Consider the following 19,862-nt stretch of genomic DNA (forward strand, 5'->3'; position numbering starts at 1 on the left):
ATGTTGGAGATAGTACTTGGATTTGAAAATGAAGCATTGTGGTTAATGTTTACACACAATAGACATATTCCATAATAAAAGATCAGTTTAATTTGCAAATAAAGCATCCAAAGCCAACAGCAACAGCACAGCACTAGAGGTAACGGTCCAAACTGGGAGGCAGCAATGGCATCTGCTCCTATATACCTGAAACTCCTGCCTCAGTATTCCAGTTTATTGCTATTTTGGGCATTTTTATTTCAAAATTTGTGTGCGATCGCCATCCATCCAAGGCAGAACCTCTCGAGTCCGCGTTTAACGATATCTTACTGGTATCTGAGACCAGTAAGATGCGTCAAAACTTCCACCAAGAGCATCTTCCCCCGGTGCAATGGGTCTAACAGCACCTTAACCCCGATGCTGCAGAAATCCCTTCCCAAATGGTTCATCAGAAACGCGTTTTGTTTCACACCCAGCGAGGCAAGTGGCATCGATAGTAAAATTTTATCCTCTAGAGATCCAAACATTTGCTTTTCCTCTGTGACGTCAGAGAATTTCATAGCGCACAGTCAAATGGGTCAAAGAAAATCTGAACGGGAAAAGACGTGCAATTATGAACAGACGATGAACAAAAATAAAAGCAATTCTTATGCATTAATGGTACATCAAGCTAATTGAAGAAGGCTAAAATCATTAAAAAGGCATCCTGGGGCACTACACAGTCATTACAATACTGTGCTGACAAGAAATATTAAAATAATCATTTCCGATGCCATCGATAAAATTCGTTCTGATAAGCAGGAACACCCTCTCCCCCCCCCAAATTCTTTAATTGGGAAATGTGAAGTAAAATGGATCTCATTAGGGTCTTCTCCTATTTTTAAATCATAATTCCCTTGTTTGACAATTCCCAATTCCTAATATCGAAACCTAAAAAGTAATACGTTATTTTCTATCACCGAGCAGCTCATTCAGCAAATCCCTGGAATGTGGCATTTTCTTTTTTATTTCGGACTGAATTTCAGGACCTGCCCACGTGGCTTCAACTTCAAACAGCACCAGAGCTTTGACCCAAGCAGGACAATCATAGAATGGTTTGGGTTGGAAGGGACCTTAAAGATCATCCAGTTCCAACTCCTGCCATGGGCAGGGACACCTCCCACTGGATCAGGTTGCTCAAAGCCCCATCCAACCTGGCCGTGAACATCTCCACGGATGGGGCAGCCATGGCTTCTTGGGACAACCTGTTCCAGGGCCTCACACCCTCATTGGGAAGAAATTCCTCCTTATGTCTACTCTAAATATTCTCCCTTCCAATTTAAAGCCATTTCCCCTTGTCCCATCACTACAGGCCCTTGTAAAACATCCCTCCTCAGCTTTCCTGTAGCCTCTTCAGGTGCTGGAAGCTGCTCTCAGGTCTCCTCAGAGCCTTCTCGTCTCCAGGCTGAACAACCCCAACTCTCTCAGCCTTTGGATCATCCCTTGTAGCCTCCTCTGGACCCACTCCAACAGCTCCATATGCTGAAGGTGATAGAATCGCAGAATGATGAAGGCTGGAAAAGACTTCTAAGATCAGCCAGTCCAACCCTCAGCCCAACACCACTGTGTGTACTAAACCAAAGTGCCATATCTACCTGTTTTTTGAACACCTCCAGGGATGTGGACTCCATCACTTCCCTGGGCAGTGTCTTCCAATGTTTCACCACTCTTTTGGTAAACATTTTTTTCCTGGTACCCAATCTAAGCCTCCCCTGGTGCAATTTGAGGCCATTTCCTCTCTTTTGCTTGTTCCTTGGGAGAAGAACAGCCCAAACCAGTCAAAACCAGCACTCTACAACGTTCAAAATCCTGCTTCACTTTAGAGACCAAATTTTTACAGACAACAGCTGGGTGTGACATCGCAGGATGGCTGAATTCTCACTGCAGTTGGGAAATTCCGAGCTTTATCACAGTATCAAACCAGCTGTAAACTATTATTAGGGTACAGCAAAATGAGCAATTAATCCTACACACATTTCAACAGGCTAAGAGTCACCATCCTGACAACCTCTGTTTACAAATCAGTTTTCAACCGCTGAAAACATTAAAGAACAGTTATTTAAGAACACATCGATGTGCATTACCTGCACAGCAGCACCATAACGAGCGTCTGCGGATGAAAGTGCAATACTGTTGTATTTCAGTGTTCATCTCAGAGAAGGATGACTCTACTTCCGTTACAATCAATAGCGAACTCATCAACTGTAACGAAGCATTGCAAACAATATCTTTGGATTTAACTAAAGAATAAAGTACTGTTCCCATAATCATCATCATTCAGATTAAATCATTCTACCCCTCAGCTATGGGGAAAATGGGAAATGAGTTACATTAGACAGAAGCCATAACAGACGACTACGAACAGAGTTCAGCGAGTGCTTGTAGGGGGCAAAAGCAGAGAATTCATTTTTCATGTGCGCGCGATGAAGGAGCAAAAGACCCTCCAACGCCATTTCCAATTTCTTCATCTGGAAGGTAGGTCTGCATCCCATCAGGGCAGAAAACACAAATGAGGAACTCTAATTCACACCAAGCCTGTAAAGCAGCACCTGGTGTAACAACCTAAGAACTTGGGTGTCAAAGACAAGCAGTAGGACTGGCAGTGCACGGCCGGGGAGTTCACAGGCAGTTCCGGATACACCAAACCGTTGGCAATTCAAACTTCCTGAAAACCAGAGGAGAAGAGGAAGAACAGGGAGTATTTGGACCATGAACTATAAAAGTAACTCACGGGTGACGTGAACCACCGCACTTCTATTAAACAGGACTCGTTGCATGCAAGATGAGAGCGCTGCAGCTGACATGACTGACCCAACCCCACCATCTGCTACAGCAGCCCCGCTTTCAGACAGAATCCATTGCACCCAACATTATTGAGCAACCTGATCCAGCGGGAGGTGTCCCTGTCCACGGCAGGGGTTGGAACTCGGTAATCTTTAAGGTCCCTTCCAACTCAACCCATTCTAAGATACGTTCATCAAAGGTAGAGGTCAGCCAAGGCTATGGGACCTTGGTCACCGTACAGAAATATCCTTACAGAAATCCCACAGAAAACACTAAAGCACCTAAACATGAAGCACAACCTACTCCAGAATATATTAACTGGTGATTAAATCCCACACCTGAATTCCAAGAACAGATATCCACCCAGCTGGAAGCAGAGGTTAGAAACAACTCTAATACGCCAAAAACGACCTTCACAGCTCCTCATCATGCGTACCGCTACTAACTCGTCAAGAATTACTTTTCCTCAGCTACAAACAATAATACCTCTTCTGTCTTACCCATCCACCTATTAGAGAACATTCTTTATGCAATAATTGCTCTATATTCCTTTCAAGTTTGCTGAAAAATGCAGTCAATTTATGAAGGCTGCTGGCACTGACTCAGGATTTCCCCCAAATTATTAATAAATTGCTCAAAAGCAAACTAAGTGAGGACCTTGCGGCTGCCCTCCACCTCACCTCCCTGTCTTCTCTTCTCCCTGATAGTACTCACACCAAGCAGCAGTTTGTTTTCCAGTCAGATCACGCTTTCTGATCTTGGATAATCAGCGTTATTTATTCTGGAGAGGACGTGACCACAAAGAGAAGTTATGAACCAACGCTGTGTGGTGCTTTTGGGCAAACAGAGCTCAAAAGTCCCTCAAGGAGGTTCAAAGTGGCAGTCCCTCCAGAGGTTCTATTGCAGAATTCACTTGCATTTAAATCAATAAATAAAAATATCATTTTAAGCCATAAGTACGGTCACACAAACAGGTAGACACTTGGCTCCCTTCCTGAAGAGGGACCTTGATTCCACTGCAGAAGATGTGGAAGATCTACTCCGGGTTAATCATAGAAACATAGAATGGTTTGGGTTGGAAGGGACCTTAAAGATCATCCAGTTCAACCCCCCCTGCCATGGGCAGGGACACCTCCCACTGGATCAGGCTGCCCAAGGCCTTCAACACCTCCAGGGATGGGGCAGCCACAGCTTCCCTGGGCAACTTCAAAGAGGGCACGACGCTAAGCAGGGGTCAGCAAGGGAAGGGACTGCACGGCCAGGCTTGCAAAGCCTTGGGATGTGCTACAGCCGACATGCCAGCGATGCCAACCCGCTGTGGGGACTGTAACTAAACTGCATCAGCTCTGACTGTATACTATAGTCCATGCCCATCAACACACAAAGACGTTGGAACAAACGGAATATGAAAGAGGGGAGATTGAGATGAGATCTTAGGAAGAAATGTTTTCCTGTGAGGGTGGGGAGGCCCTGGCCCAGGTTGCCCAGGGAAGCCATGGTTGCCCCATCCCTGGAGATGTTCAAGGCCAGGCTGGATGGGGCTTGGAGCCCCTGATCCAGTGGGAGGTGTCCCTGCCCATGGCAATGGGGTGGAACTGGATAGGGTTTAAGGCCCCTTCCAACCCAAACCGTTCTACCATTCTGCAATTCCGTGTGGGTACAAACAGTGTTCATTCCATGATACCAGCACTTATTTCCCATGGATACAATTTCACAAACGATGCAACCTGTCCTGCCCTGAAAAAAGCCAAACCCCCAAATTAAGCTCAAGAGTCACAGGCTTTCACAGTGGTGAACGCCATGGTGATACAACCAGCACGTACCGCACCGGCAGGAGCCCACTGATGCCCTCCCTGACACCCCACGTGTCTCCCAGTATCCAGCATCCTGCTGTACGGGCTGGCAACGGATCAGAGCCTCTTTCCAAAGGGAAAGTGACTTAGAAATTCTCTTTTCTGCACTCCTGCCTGCCCAAGGCCTGCATACAAACAACACCAACCTTTTGAAGAGGCCACCAAAACCATTATTAAGTGGGAGCATCCTAGAGCTGCAGACAGCAAGCATCGCTCCATCAAGCGGCCCCTATTAACAACGTGCGCCGTTCATTCACACCCCCTCATTTAATGGGGTTAAGAAGTTGCTTTGTTTCCTGCCGACCTAAACAGCAAAAAATATCAGGAATTGGATTTGGTCCCAGACATGTCTGGCAACCGCAACACATCCATACAGAAGCATTCCTAATCCTATTAGCTGGCAAATATTAAACAGTTGGTTGACTGCCACGTAGGTAAAACAAAACCTTGATATTCCTTCAACACATGATCATTGTCAGTTCTTTCGGCTTTACTACTGAAATCCTGCAGAGGCACAAACAAGCTTCCAGGAAGCTTACAAGTTTATCCCGCCGGCCTCGTGCCAAGGGCCTTCTCTCTCCAAGGGTCTCCGAGAAAAAAAAAATACAGCAGCCTGCAAAGATCCACAAATACCGTGGCTCGGAATACGTAACTAAAAATCTAGCTGTAGCTCGCACTTAAAAATAAATAAACTAACCAAAGCGCCTAACCCTTCAAAACTGTACTCAAACCAGAAAATCTAAGCAGTGAAAACTGTAATTTCTGCAAGCGGTTCAAGGAAAAACAGTGAGCAAAGCACAAAAGCACAGCTACAAATGCGTCTGAAACCCTACCAACAGTACAGGTAAAAACACCTGTACTTGAAACCGAACCCAGTACAGCGCATGGCAGTATTTGCCACTTAAAAATCAGAATGTTGCACTTTCTTTTCAATTTTAAAATCAGAAAGTTAAGCTTTTCTTTTTGTTTTTAACTTGGGCTGTCCCTCACCCAACTCTGACAGGTACCGATGTGACGCTGTCTCACGTAACCACAGACGGCGCAGCTCTTTGCAACGAAAAGCTGACAATGAACCCCACCTCCCCCAAACCACGATGCTCTGAGAAGTATTTCAATATAACCGAGCATATTTTTACACGGAAGAGCTGCTGCGGTGAAGAGCAGGCAAAGCCGTGAGCCACCCGGCTGGATTTCCACCAGAGGGTGCACGAAGCTCAGCTCATGCAGCACAGACAGCGTGTTTTCCAGACACATGAGTTCTGCCAAGAACTGTTCCAAAACTGCTCCAGAGGGTCAGAAAGCACTTTTTCTGAGCTGGAACACCATGACCCCAAATACCTCCTGTAAAGCAGACTAGAACCTTGCTGCTAATGACATTTTAAATCACCCATAAGCAGTCAACCTTACTTCTAAACCCCTACACGAGACTGTCAACTCCTACCATTCCACAGATGCTGCCAGTTACTTCTCCTCAGAACCTCATTCTTATCAATTTTCTCCATTTATTCTAAGACCATTTGAAAACACGTTGCGCAAACAGCCTCCCAACATCTCCACAAACACAAAACCAACTTTGCTAAAACACAACGCGCACCGAAGAAAACTAAAAAGGAAATGAAGACTGAATAAAGCGGCTTAAAGTAATTAAGACCAAAGGTGCTGGCAGAGAACACAACACCGTGCACGTGCTGCGTTCAGCTTAACGATGCCTCGACTTCACCTAATGTAGTGTAACAAAACCCCTAAACCCAAGCATTTTCTTCAACTAAACACTACTCGACACTTGCAAAACAGGCCAAGTACCTGAGCTTTCAGACTATGGGGGTTATTTACAAAACCAGCCACCGCCCTGTGGAATAGGCTGGATGAAAACAGTAAGCGTTACCGTCTTGGAAGACTCTCTCCACATTGAGTCCGTAAGTAGCGCAGGTTTCGTAGTAAGTGCATCTCTTGAGATCATTCGACAGCTTCCTCGCTCTGGCATCGTCTATGACACGGGGATTACTGGAACTTATAGCATCTACAGGACAGCAGAAGGAAAAAAACCCATATTTAGATATAACTCGAAACCAACATCTTACAATTGTATCAATACCCAACCAGTGAATTTAAGTACAAACCATGAGACACTTAAAATTTTCAGAAGACAACGGGGGTGCAGAACTCTCCAACTTCACACTTTGCTGCTAAAATCACCAGCGTGCTGATAGATGATGAAACCAGGAGAAATTTAAAGCACTTTTTTGTTATCTTAAAGAGATACTCAGGTCACTAACTGCAAAATATACACAATCGTACCAAAGAATGTGAGCTCTGATGTAAAACACGCTTAGAAAAACAAATGGCTGATGACTATAAACATGTTAAATGCTTTTTAGGTCAACTACAAATACCTTCACCTGTGGAGCGTGAAGCACAAATCGCGACATGTTTGTAATGACAAGAACATTTCCAGGAGAGAAATGGTACCAGGTACTACTGTAACACTCAGGGAAGGCATTCGGATTTACACGAGAGATGCTTTTAATATAAAACAAACAAAAAACCCCATACAAACCACGCAGCCAACACTAAAACAATTGGAGGAGGGAAATCATAGAACAGTCTGGGTTAGAAAGGACTTTAAAGATCATCCAACTGTGCTGTACAGGATTGTGATTATTATGTAGCTAAAAATCTAGAGTCCAACTCTTTCCTTAGCTCATCATATGAGCTTTTTTGGGGGTCTTTCCCATGTTTGAGACTGCTTTGCTTCGGCCCAGAGCGCCAACGGTGCGCTAGCGAGGCTGGGCTGGAAGCAAAGCGTTCTGCAAAGCCTGAATCTGGAACCCTCTGCACATTCCGTGTGTGCGTGCTCCCCAGGGAAAAGGGAAAGGGAGATTCTGCATCCAGTCCTTGCTGACCCGACTTGCACGTCACAGTCAAGACTGGATGTAGGGAACTCATTGTAAATCACCGAGTCGCAGGCTTTGGCGTAAAGGCTCCCATCACACAGTGTGAATACACTGCAAAGGCAGTAAAAACGCTGTTTTCATAAACAAACAATTCTTCGTATGTCTTGGCAAGAGCTACTTTTCATGCATACTTTTTAACTCTAATTTCTCGAGCTTACTATAGGAGCTGAAAAAAACACCAAGGAAAGACAAAACCCTCACCACCTCCTAACAGATGATGGAGAAATATGTTCATCGCTACTCCACTGTAGCAAAGAATTCCACAAAGGTTATAGTGTTTGTTTATGAACAGGTAACGCTATGAACTAATCTCAAAAAGCAGCTTACTGGAAAAGGGGGGATATTGTGGGAGGTGGTTTGCTCCAGCAATAAAAGCCGTAAGGGGGGACAGCAGTACGAGCTGCTGCACAGAACCCTGCAGTCGGAGCAGCTCGGAAAGCCTTCCTAAAGATTTCCCACCTTCCCTGGCAAAGCCACTTTCAATCTTCAGAAAACAGAATCAATTCAACGCCAGCGTGACGTCGGTGACTACTGCCAGGCTGGATTTGCCGCTGGATTCTGGGCGTGACACTGCTGCCTTCTCATGAGATCCAACTAATAAAATGCGAGCAGTCAGCAGGCGAGCTGACAGCAGAGGGGTTTTATCAGGAGAGGGCGCTGGAAACACGTCACCAGACTGGAATTGAGAGCCACAGTTTCAAAAAGTTGGGTTTCTGAAGCAAATCCAGTGCCACAGCGTGGCCCAACACCCAAGGAGGGAGAGGAAGCATCGGGCGAGTGGAAACGCTTGGGGAGAGACCGCATTTCACAGCTCACGTCAACAGCGTCAGTCGAAACCAGTAACCTGGATGCCCAGCAGCTACACTTCAAATATATAAATATACCTGTTAAAATATGTATTTATTCCACTGCACTGTTTCACACTCAACACAGCCAAAAACTTTCTCTTCCTCTGATGCTCACTCCCAGAATTAGCAGAGTTTCCACTTTTAGTCACGTTTAAAGAACGCCCTTTGCATCAAGGCTACAACAGAAAATGAACTTCCTGTCTGGCAATAACTACACTGAGATGGAAAACCATCCCCCCACAAAGGGTCAGAAGTGCAGAAAGGGAAGCACCTCAGGAAAACATTTCCCCTCCTCTTCTTTTCCAGCCTCAGTTGTACGTTGTTGACAGCGTGGCTCTTCAAAGCAGTTCATTTCTGCTTTTTTGGAGGCAGTTTCTGCTGCCGTAGGACTTTTTGTGTTCCTACTTCCCTTTTCATTTTTTCTCATCTGTTTCCGCCCCACAGCCCGGTTGCGATTCCTCCTTCCGTGCTGCCCGCGCTTCCCTTCCTTCATGCGGTACCTCTGCAGGCAGAGAGACTCACAAAATAAGCTGAGGAAGCAGTGAAAAGCTTCAACGTCCCGAAAACAGCATAAACTCCAAGGGAAGATGCCCAAAGCTGAATCTAAAGAGCAACTCATGACACTCGCGTTCTCCCTCTAACACAACACAGTAAACTGATGATATATCGAGAGCAAAGCTTTAATATGAAGTATGAGAGAACTGGGATTGTTTAGCCTGGAGAACAGGAGGCTGATACATCATCGCTCTCTACAACTACCTGGAAAGAGGTGGTAGAGAGGTGGATATCGGTCTCTTCCACCAAGTAACAGGATGAGAGGAAACGGCCTCAAGTAGCATCAGGGGAGCTTTAGGAAACATTTCTTTACTGAAACAGTGGTGAAGCACTGGCAGAGGCTGCCCGGGGCAGTGGTGGATTCTCCACCCCTGGAGGTGTTTAAAGAGAGGGTAGATATGGTACTTCATGACATAGTTTAGAGTAAGCACAGCGGTGTTGGGCTGAGGGTTGGATTGGATGATCTTAAGAGGTCTTTTCCAGCTTTAATGATTCTAATCTACAAAAATGTCTGTATTCTGCTTCCAGAACAGCAGCTCTGCAAATTAAGAAGTCTGAAGGGTGGCACGTACACAGGAGCTCCTCAGCTTTGGTGAGAATTTTCACAGGAGGGTCATCTACATGGCCAGGCACAGAGCAGCCTCAGCTCCTGGGATTTTACCCTATGCAGCAAACCAACTGCACCAAGGGAAGCTGTGGAAACATCACTGCACTGCACAGACAGAAAAAGGCAGGGAATACGCAAAAGATGGCTCAGATGCAAAAGGAACCGAAATATTGCCAGTACTTCTCCACTGCCACATTTCTCCGCAGCAAGCCTGCCAAGGAAGGCCAGGGAGCAGGGCTGTGCTGTGGCTTGAGCTAAAGTACAATCAGTTTTCTCACTTCAGCCCAGTCTTATCTAAGTAACTCATTTTCTGAAAGTTAACTGCATGTTTTTCAGACGGTTTTTCTTTTAGCAGTGACAACGCGGGGCACTGGGATGCAGAAAGGCCATTGCCAACTCTTATTCCTACAGAATCCCAAGGCCATCCTCAAGCTGACAGAATGCTCTAAGTCTACGACAAAGAAGGGCTGCACCTGCAGGGAGGGGCAGACAGGACCAGTGACCCCAAACTGACCAGCAGAGCATTCCATCCCATATACATCATACTCGGTACAAAACTGAGATATCATGAGGTTCTCTCTCACTTCTGCGATGGCAGATGTCCAGTAAGAACCTCGTCTGTCCGTTTGCCCCTATCCTGGATCCATGCGTTCCTGAATCCAAGTTGCTAAGCTCAGCTCCCTCCCAGCCTCTGGACCCTTTACTTTGTGTCTGCTTTGCAGCATCCACGGTGATGTACAGTTATAGGGGGCAGGAGGCCACGGCTTCATGTATTTGTATATATTTTATTATTATTTCCTTTATTAGTATTACTGTTTTATTAAAGCTGTTCCAGCCTTCATTTCCAACCCACAAGTCATTTTCCCCTCATTTCCCTTTCCCCTTTACCTGGAGGAGCGGGAAGGGAATTGGGAGCCCAGCTGCTTGGTTTTAGCTGCTGAAATTGGCTGCGCTGCACCTAAACCGTGATGAGCCCCCCACTACCCTGCTGATCAGCCACTACGTGGCTCACAAGATCCCATGATGATGGGTGGCAGCACTAACACAAGAGAGGAAAGGACAGGACATAGTTTGCCAGCTCGGAACAGACCATAAGGTTGCCAAAAGACCGCACTTACCCTGGGTTCCCACCAGTACCATCGGAATTTCACTAGTGTTTCGATAGTTGGCCATACGGCTGTAGTAGTGGTAAACCGTCTGGAAGCTAATTTCATCTTCCAAGCTGAAGACAAATATAACAGCATCCACCCACATGGCAAACTGCAGAGGGAAAACGGAAAAGGCGTACTGTGAGAAAAGCAGCGAAGGGGAAAACGGAGACCTCTTTACCTTTCTCGGAGGGAAAAAACACATCAGAGAAACTTTGGTAGTGACAATAACCAACGCCTTAGAAGTTGCATATTCTTTCTACAATGACGGATTGATGCTCATTGCTCTGCAAGTGATGGGGATCTGGGATATACAAAGGCTTTTCCTCATGCTCACAGCTTTCTTGCTGTATACGATGCTGCAAGTCCAGCTGCTATCAGCGCACGCCGGTTTTAATTCACAGGAAGAAAACATTGCAGCCTCAGACATCCGAACTTGTGAATTAGAGCCAAATGACCCTCATCTCCAGGGTCTCGAGTGCCCCACGCAGCGTGCGTGTGCCCACCCTGTGCTGTACACGCGTGCTGACGTCTCTGTCAACGCCAGGACGAGCATTGTGGTGGTGGTGGTTTTACAAGCACCGCTAGCAATTCCCACACCCTGATCAGCATCCAAACCCATGCATTTCAGATTTCCAATTCTTTACGATACAAACACTCTTAACTGAGCAGACAGTACCAAAAGCCTTGCTCAGCTTTCAGTGTGGAAGCCAACGCTTCTCCCTTGGCATCAGCAATCTGCTACAGGACACGTGCGTACCCAGGCCAAGGCAAGGTGCTGCTCAGGTGACCATGCAAGTGAAGCTCATGAGTGGAATAAGATTGTAGAAACACATTTTACGTGACAGTAAACACTTACAAGACATCAAAAGAAGATTTAAGTTAGGCTTACCTCACTGCTTTTATTTTTCCCTAAGTGAGTCCATTCCTACCCAAATTCAGACCAATGGAAACAAGTTTTCAGCCATGGGTATTCATGCTCTTCATTCTACGACTACCACAATACACCAGGGAGACTGGGGACACACCGAACACGCAGATCGCTGCAAGGAGCTTTGTCTGGGTAACATTTCTGGACCTTTTGCTGAGCTTTACGAGACTCACCCAGGTCTGTAAGCACTTCTCAGCTCTCACAGTTTTGTTTCTACTCTTGCGCTATTTAAACTGCTTCAGTCACTAGTTTGTAGCCTCCCGGGATCTCAGCTTTCTGTAAGGCACCCCAAACCGGCACAGGCAAAGGGAAGGAGGAGGAACTGGCAGTACGAAGCTACAGACTGCGTTCGCTGAGCTCATTAAATTTTCCTGCTATTCGTACAGCATATTAGCTAATAATTTAAGTTCATGTGCACATTCAAGACTGTATTGTACTTGAAACCAAACACATCTCTTATGGTTAGAGCGTAAAAAAAAGCCAAAACTGTTTTGAGGTCTTCAAGACAGTCAGGAGGACAATCATCTGGATGTTAAGGGCAAGACCATGGGCACACAGTAGTCACTGCCAGCTACCACGCTATTAAATGTGAACTACTAAAACCAGAAGAGCTAACCAAAGAAACCAGAGGTAGCTTCGTTACTGTGGACTTGGTTTAGGTCTTATAAACCAGTCCTCGGGGACTGGATCCGGCAGCACCACGATGAGAATCCCTCCTTACACCTACCACATCCTTAAAGCATGAGTTCGGAAGGTAACAGGCACTCTAAACTTTCTTAATATTTCAAACTGTAGCAGCAGCCTCCTAACGAAGGCGATTAAAAAAATTCCAGAGGCGGTTGTTCAACGCAGAGGACCCCGGACACAAAACATGTCCAGTAATTTCTACTTCTTAAAGTAAGTTTAAGCTTCGTGGCTACCAGACCTGTGATAAGAAAAACAAAAGGAATTTTGGAAAACACACAGGGTCTGGAAATCCACGATGTCTTATCCACCCCAGCGTGCAGGGAACGACTTGAAAGAAGGGAGGTAGCTCTGCTGATGATATATATAAACCCATCTTCAGATTCGCTGCTGTGACTGAGCAGATTTGTTTGTTCAAGGTTAAGTCCAAACAAAACCAAACCACAAACAAAAGCTCTACATTTCAAAGAAATTAGCATGCAACAGCTCGTTACAGCTCAGGTGCTGTGCTAATAGGGTTTTACAACAGGAGGCTACTACGTTTGTAACAGATCACCGGAAGAGTAGAATCAAACCTGGTGAGCAACAGAAATGGTCGATATTCAGCAGTAGCATTCACAGCATGACCTCAGCCCTTCTCGTTCTGCGAAACGAGCTTTTTTTTGGGTAATTATTTTCATCATCAGACAATCTTATGTTAGACAAGAGAGAGATCGTGCAAATAGCTCATTTTCCTCCCCCTTCCGCCAACAAGGGGACAGTGAACAGAGACCTGAGCTGCAGCTCAGCACCGAAGCAAAGGAGCCATCACCTGGGGAGCTCTCTCGACCCAGTGCTGTAAGTGCCAAGATGACCACAGTTAAGCTCATTATTTACTGATGTCATAATTCTATCCCAATTATCCATAAAAATAGACTGTACTGAGGCAAAAGCGGGAGTTTAAGGCTAAAATTACCGATCTTTTGTACATCATAAGCAAACAGTGGGAGGCAAGCTTTTTTCTCCTGATAATATTCTGTTCTCATTATACAGTTACATGCGTTCATGAACCCAGATGTAAATGTTTCAGTTCAGGAATTAGTAAATAAAGACCTCTAATATAGATGCGATTTGAAATTATACCAAAAAATCCAAAGATAATTTACATGTGAAACACTTCTTCTGAGAGGTGAAACAGCCCGAACACCTTAATCCTTTCCATACTCGTAATTTGCTGAAGAACAAATCCCAGCCACAGCAGTAATTAAACCCCCGAATTCACCTAGCACCGATCAAATCAAAGCCCGTGCCTGTTCATTAGTTCGCAGGCAGCGCACACGAAGCCTGCAAAGCCAATTCTTTAGGTACAAAAATACTCTGATTGCTGTGTGTACCTTCACAGCTCCAGGATTTATGGTTTGAGAGAAGAGAATGTCCTCTAAGCACTGGAGTCTGGAACTGCTGTGTCCTTCAGCCAAACGATGCACAGCCTCAAACAGAGCTCTCCTTTTAGGCTCAAACTTCACACGGCTGCAGATGTGTCAGCGACACTAATTTTTTTGTTTTCATTTTAACTTCCTTGCAGGATGTCTCTCTCTCTCTCTCTATCCATTTCCTCCACCTCCCCTGTCTTCTCCTTTGTCCGGGCACCTTCCCCCACGCTCTAATCCTCCTGCAGCTCCCGAGCAATAGCGGAGCATTGACACGCTGCCGCTGGCATCGCTCCCGTTCAGCTGTTTGGCGACAGCACAGTTCCTGCTGCAGGATTTGGGGTTTTTGATCGGAAGCTGATCCACAGCTGAGCAAAGCCAAGCCAGCAGCGGCCAGCACAGGTGAGAAATCCCACCGGCGCCCAGGGAAGAAGAGGTTGCAGGAGACGGGGAGGATGCCCGAGGGCAGCGACACTGCCCGCAACCAGGCTGGCAGAGTCTGCCGCGGTCGGAGCATCCCATAAGCAAACACTTGGCTAAAAATATGAGTTAAGGACACAAATCCACAACGTCTTCTCAAAGGCAAATCCTGACAAGTCGCCTCCTGCGACACAAGGGGTAACGTGGAATGTACAAACCCCAACTTAGAAAGCTGAGAACTCAGTGGTGCTGAACTCAAAAAGCTGAGTCTTACACAGGGCAGGGAGAAAAATGTGGAAGCGATAGGGAACGTAAGGATTTGTGCACAAGTCTGTGTGTCACTGTGCTCTCTGTATTTTAGCAATTTATAGACGTATACATTTTTCCAGCAGAAAGATGTGCAGGACCCCAGAAAGAATGAAACAGAGGCAGCTCTCTTAAAGCAAGCTTTGTACAAGGAACGAGGGTGTTAGGCTGTGGAATCCATGGGGATGCAGTGCTCACCTGTGCCTCGGGAGGGCCTCCTTCATCTCGGATCAGCAGCAGATAGCTCTGTCCATCCACCACTATCTCCTTCTTGAATCTCCCACCTGCCACACAAAGACACTCGTGACCCAGTGCAAAAGGGAACAAATGCAAAACAGAAAAAGGCTTCGCTTGTGGAAAAAGGGAGATCTTGCACAAATCCATGAACTACTGTGAACGTACGTTAAGTCCACGCGCAGACTGTACGCACAGAAATTACTTAAGGAATAAGCCACGTACTTTAAGAATAAGGTCAAGGTGGAAAAAAGCCACCGACTGTATTACAAACGCTAATTCCCACATCAGCTGCACTTGGGTTTGATACATAAAAGACCCTCACCTTTGTTTTGTTTAAGGGTGAGAAATGCATCTCTACAAGGCAAACGTGGGACAGTGGCGTACAAACAGTATCGCGCATGAGAACTGCAATAAATTTCCTCCGTGCCTCAGCTTTTCCTCAAGGGAAGCCCAGTTCTTCCAGCACACACGTAAAATGTTATGAAAATGATATTTCTATATTCACAAACCACAGTTAGGGGAAAGAACTAGACACATGTTAGACAAAAACACTACGATGGTGGTACCTCTGCGGAGACGTACTGAACAGACAGAGAACGCTGGAGCGCTTACCAGCGGGGTGAATTAAAGACCTGCTTTGGAGATCTAGATAAAAAGAGCAGAGAGTCACAGCCTTCAGCCAAATTCTGTTCCTGATCCTATTATTCCAGGGAGACGTAGGATGTCGTGTGCTCGTGCAAAGCAAAGAGTTGGCACCGAGCCGAAGGAACCGAGCCGGGCGCGCAGCTGCCCTGCTCCCTTCCCTCTCCGTTGGCCTCAGGAGGACGCCACGCACGCCCAAGGGCAGAACTGGGATTGCTTTCCTTCGGGGTTAAGCACATTTCGGGCACCCTGCTGCGTTTCAGGACAGACTTCAGATCCTGACAAATCACATTTGGGGTTGCTGGTGTGACCGAGCCTAAGCCAGGATTAGCGGACGTGTCCTCTCTAAGCAGCTGGGTTGTGTTGAGGCTCCACTACAGCTCCACAGCCTCCACGCCCAGCGTCACCCAACCGCCTCACACCCCAGACTAAGACCCAAACTGCCCCAACACATGCTGAACTTCTTTCTTCACCCTCTTTTTTTAAACTGGAATTATTGTCGAGCCGAACCCAATTTCCCAACTACGCTTCCATCAAAACTTGTCATACTATGGAAACCAACGTGTTCCAACACGCGATAGGTGAAGGAACAACGCTGCCTTGTTCTCCCTAAGCAAACACACGCAGGCTAACGTGGAACCTCAAAACATCTCTACAAAACCCACTTTTCGTAGGAAAAGAACCTGGTTTGGTTCTCCGTTCCCACAGCCCGACCACCACAGCAGGCTTCACATCAAGAGCACCCAATACTTCTGCTATCTGCAATATTTAAGCATGTTTAACCACATTTCATGTTTAATAAAAGACATAAGAACAAGGCTTTTAGTTTGTGGTTTCGTTGCTGCTGATTGTGGGGAGTTTTTTTGTTTGTTTTTATTTATTTGTTGTTATTTTCTTTCTAAACCTACCCTATTGTGAACTGCTCAGCAGTACCAGACACGCAGCAATTAAGATCATCATATTTCTGGCTGTTTAATTGCACAGAAGGAGTAGAAGAGCTATGTATAGATTTTCATTATCTTACTCACAAACTGGATTTCAATTTTGCCTTTGAAGATCAAGTGACAGATAAATACACATCATTAGTGAACTTGAAAAGAATAATCAAAACCATGTGTAAAACTTTGCTTGTCTTTGCTCTCAGGAACCGATTTTCTATTAATAAGATCATTATTTCTATATGTCGTCAATTAATTGCATATGCTTCATAACAAAGTGTTAAATAAGATAAATTACTTAACATACAGCCCTCCAGAGAGGCTTTGAAGCTGTAAGCAACAATGGAAACGCAGTCTATACGTGATCGAAGAGTGAAAGTCCTGCGTAATTGCCATTTCCTATTTCCTTTTTTTTTTAAAGGCTTAAAGTTCACACAGCTCATTATAAAATACCATGAACCGAACACGTTTGAGAGACGGTCCTTGTCAACAGGACCCCTTTCAAGTCCCACTGTATCCTCACCCCATCCCCAGAGGTACAGAGGTGGTACAGATAAGGTGAAATAAAAAGCTCAAGTAGAGAATTGAAAACAATAATACCAAATCCATGGATGTATTATTAAAATGCGTGTACGCAAGATCACAAGTGGGAGCAATATGAGATTTATTCTTGTGAAGCACTTCAGGGTCACCGGTGATTCTGTCTACAGGAGCAGCGTTAGGAAACGTGCTGGTTTTATCCAACAGTTTAAGGTTATCCACCAGCTCTCTTCCTGCAGGAGCTCCCGTTAAGTGACCAGCCGGCACACCCGCTCCTTGCCTTCCCAAAAACCAGCGTGTATGGCGCTCGGTGCAACGATAACACAGTTTTATTTCCTGTATTAATTCAACTTGTGACATGTTGTATCGCTGCACCAGTCTGTCACGCTGGACGAGCAGTCAACAAGCACTCAGTCAATTTAAATCCATTCCAGCGCCTTTTTCACCCTTAAAAGCTGAGCGTGCTCGTTACCTGGACCATCCACCAGCTCCTCGCACTCTCTCACGCTCTCCTTTATCTTTGCTCGGGTTTAGGTACTTCGCAATAAATAGTTTAAATCCAGTAACTCTGAGAATCAAATTGTTTAAAAGAACGCTCCGCACTTCTACCCTGCAATAAGCGTTTCCAATCAGATCGGAAATTCAGAAACGTATCAGCAGACTCACGCTGATTCCCTAAACAAGAATTATTTTATGCAGATTTGAGATCAAAGCAGGATGCATCCCTATTAACTTTTGCTTCTACACCATTACAGCGCCCTTATGATGAGTACATCATAACATTAGGTACGACGCAGGACAGAGGTTTAGAAAACCTAATAATACAGAATACGAGAATTTATACAAACAATAATATAAATAAGGAAGAACATACAGACTTCTGCCAGTACACAAAACCAAGGCTATGTCAGAAGCTGTGGTTCCCCCATCCCTGGAGATGTTGAAGGCCAGGCTGGATGGGGCTTGGAGCAGCCTGGTCCAGAGGCAGGTGTCCCTGCCCATGGCAGGGGGTGGAACTGGATGGGCATTGAGGTCCCATCCAACCCAAACCGTTCTATGACTCTATGATTATAGAGAGAAAACACAGTATGAAGGCAGTGATTTGGGGACGGTTGGGCTTGTGCAGCACCACACCGCATCGCAGGACCACTGGGAAAGAGGAAATAAGAGACAACAGCCAATCCGAATGCCGAACTACCACAACCTGTCAAAGCCATCAAGAAGTCATGCCTGACTACAAAACCCCACTGCCTTTTTGAAAATATCTGTGTATATGATGGAGCCACAAGACACCACATCGGCTGATGACAGCGAAAACAAAGAAATATCCTCCTTAATTTAAAGGATGAGCTCAAAATCCACAGCCCTAGTCCCAAGGGACGCAGCAAGCTTTGTTTCACTCCCATCAGTATTATGACACACGCAGCGTTTTAATGAGCGAACCTCCCAACTCCCATATGTACCTGCCAAGGAGGTCACTGAAAGACTGGCTCACAGCTCGGAAGGACGGAGCGATCGCTCCTGCCTTATCCAAACAGGAATGTCAAAGCACAGAGACGCTGAACTGCACTCACCTGCAGCCCCAGCCGCATCTCTAACACAACACAAAAGACGTGCCAGCCAGGAACCACAGAACTGCAGTCAGACAGATGGAGCTAGAAAGTGTTTTCATCTAAATAAAACAGCAATTCCATAAAAACAAGTCACTGAAGCTGTGCGGAAGCTTTAATTTTGGGAGGATTTTAGTATGGGGCTTATTTGTTCTCTCTTAAACTCTGTGTTTATAAATCGCTGCATTATTCCCAGCGTTCCAGGGCAAGATCCTTATCAATTCACACGGATTCATTTTCAGACACGTACAGAATTCTGCGTAAGGCAGCAAATACGACTCCTGCGTACGAACGGCACTGCATACCCGCCCCAAGACACAGAGCAGCGCTTCTGCTGCAGCCCATAAACCCACCCGGTCTCTCGTGAGCATCTGGCCTCATTCCTACTATAAAATGCTCCAGATAAAAATACAGCTTTGATTGATATAAATCTAAATAAATCCTGAGCATCAGCGATTCGCAACCACAGCTAAAGACCCGACACAAGGCAGAATCCGCGGCTGAGGGAACCAACAAAGGCTTCTTAATCTCATTTCTACGCACGTCACTCTACAAAGGTTGCTGCGTTGAGTCGGGGAAGGGAAGAAACTGTCCTTAGCTGAAAGCGATACAGATTTTAAATACCGCACACACTGTAATCAAAGGTGTGCTACATCGCGAAGGCTTTATATTACACAGGGAATTCCACAGATGAAGGTTTTCATCCAGCTATGAAAGCCGACCTCCTCTTCCTCTCGCCGACGGCTGTTTCGCTGCCTAATTGCTCACCCAAGCATCCGCTGATTTTCATACTGTGTCCCCAGGCTCGGCTGCGTTCGCCAGGCTCTTTATTCAAGCAAATTGCCACGGGCATGAAGTTATTTGGCCATCCGAGAGAGCTGAAGTCGGGGGGCTGTCCACACGGCAAACCCACGGAGTAGCTGAACGCTGACCCCAGCCGTGGGGCAGCACCGAAGAGACAGAAGCAAAGCTGAAGCGTCCGTAAAAGCCTGTATTTTAGATTCCAAGTGACACGTGAATTTTGACAACAGAGGTCAGTTCCTTTACACACGCAGATCTGCTCTCCTGTTTACTCTTAAGATTATAAAATCATACAGTCACGGAATGGTTCAGGTTGGAAGAGACCTGAAAGCCCATCCAGTTCCAACCCCCTGCCATGGGCAGGGACACCTCCCACTGGATCAGGTTGCTCCAAGCTCCATCCAACCTGGCCTGGAACCCCTCCAGGGATGGGGCAGCCACCACTGCTCTGGGCAACCTGGGCCAGGGTGTCCCCACCCTCGGTGTGAAGAAGTTCTTCCCAATATCTACTCTATATCTTCCCCCTTCCAATGCAGAGCGATTCCCCCTCGTCCTAGCACAACAGGAACCCTCTCCC

General features: G+C 46.1%; 1 protein-coding gene across 9 annotated transcripts in view; it reads right to left on the bottom strand.

Annotated features, from left to right (window-relative positions):
* Positions 1 to 19,862, bottom strand: part of AGAP1 (ArfGAP with GTPase domain, ankyrin repeat and PH domain 1) — a 390,099-nt gene that overhangs the window by 234,360 nt on the left and 135,877 nt on the right. For all 9 annotated transcript variants that reach the window (XM_054069546.1, XM_054069540.1, XM_054069538.1 and 6 more), the window contains 3 exons: positions 14,716 to 14,801; positions 10,738 to 10,879; positions 6,541 to 6,675 (listed from right to left, as the gene is read on the bottom strand). In XM_054069546.1, coding sequence (XP_053925521.1) covers positions 6,541 to 6,675; positions 10,738 to 10,879; positions 14,716 to 14,801 — 363 coding nt within the window. The remainder of the gene's footprint in view (positions 1 to 6,540; positions 6,676 to 10,737; positions 10,880 to 14,715; positions 14,802 to 19,862) is intronic.

This window comes from Cuculus canorus, chromosome 6, assembly GCF_017976375.1.
Source record: "Cuculus canorus isolate bCucCan1 chromosome 6, bCucCan1.pri, whole genome shotgun sequence".
NCBI lineage: Eukaryota > Metazoa > Chordata > Aves > Cuculiformes > Cuculidae > Cuculus > Cuculus canorus.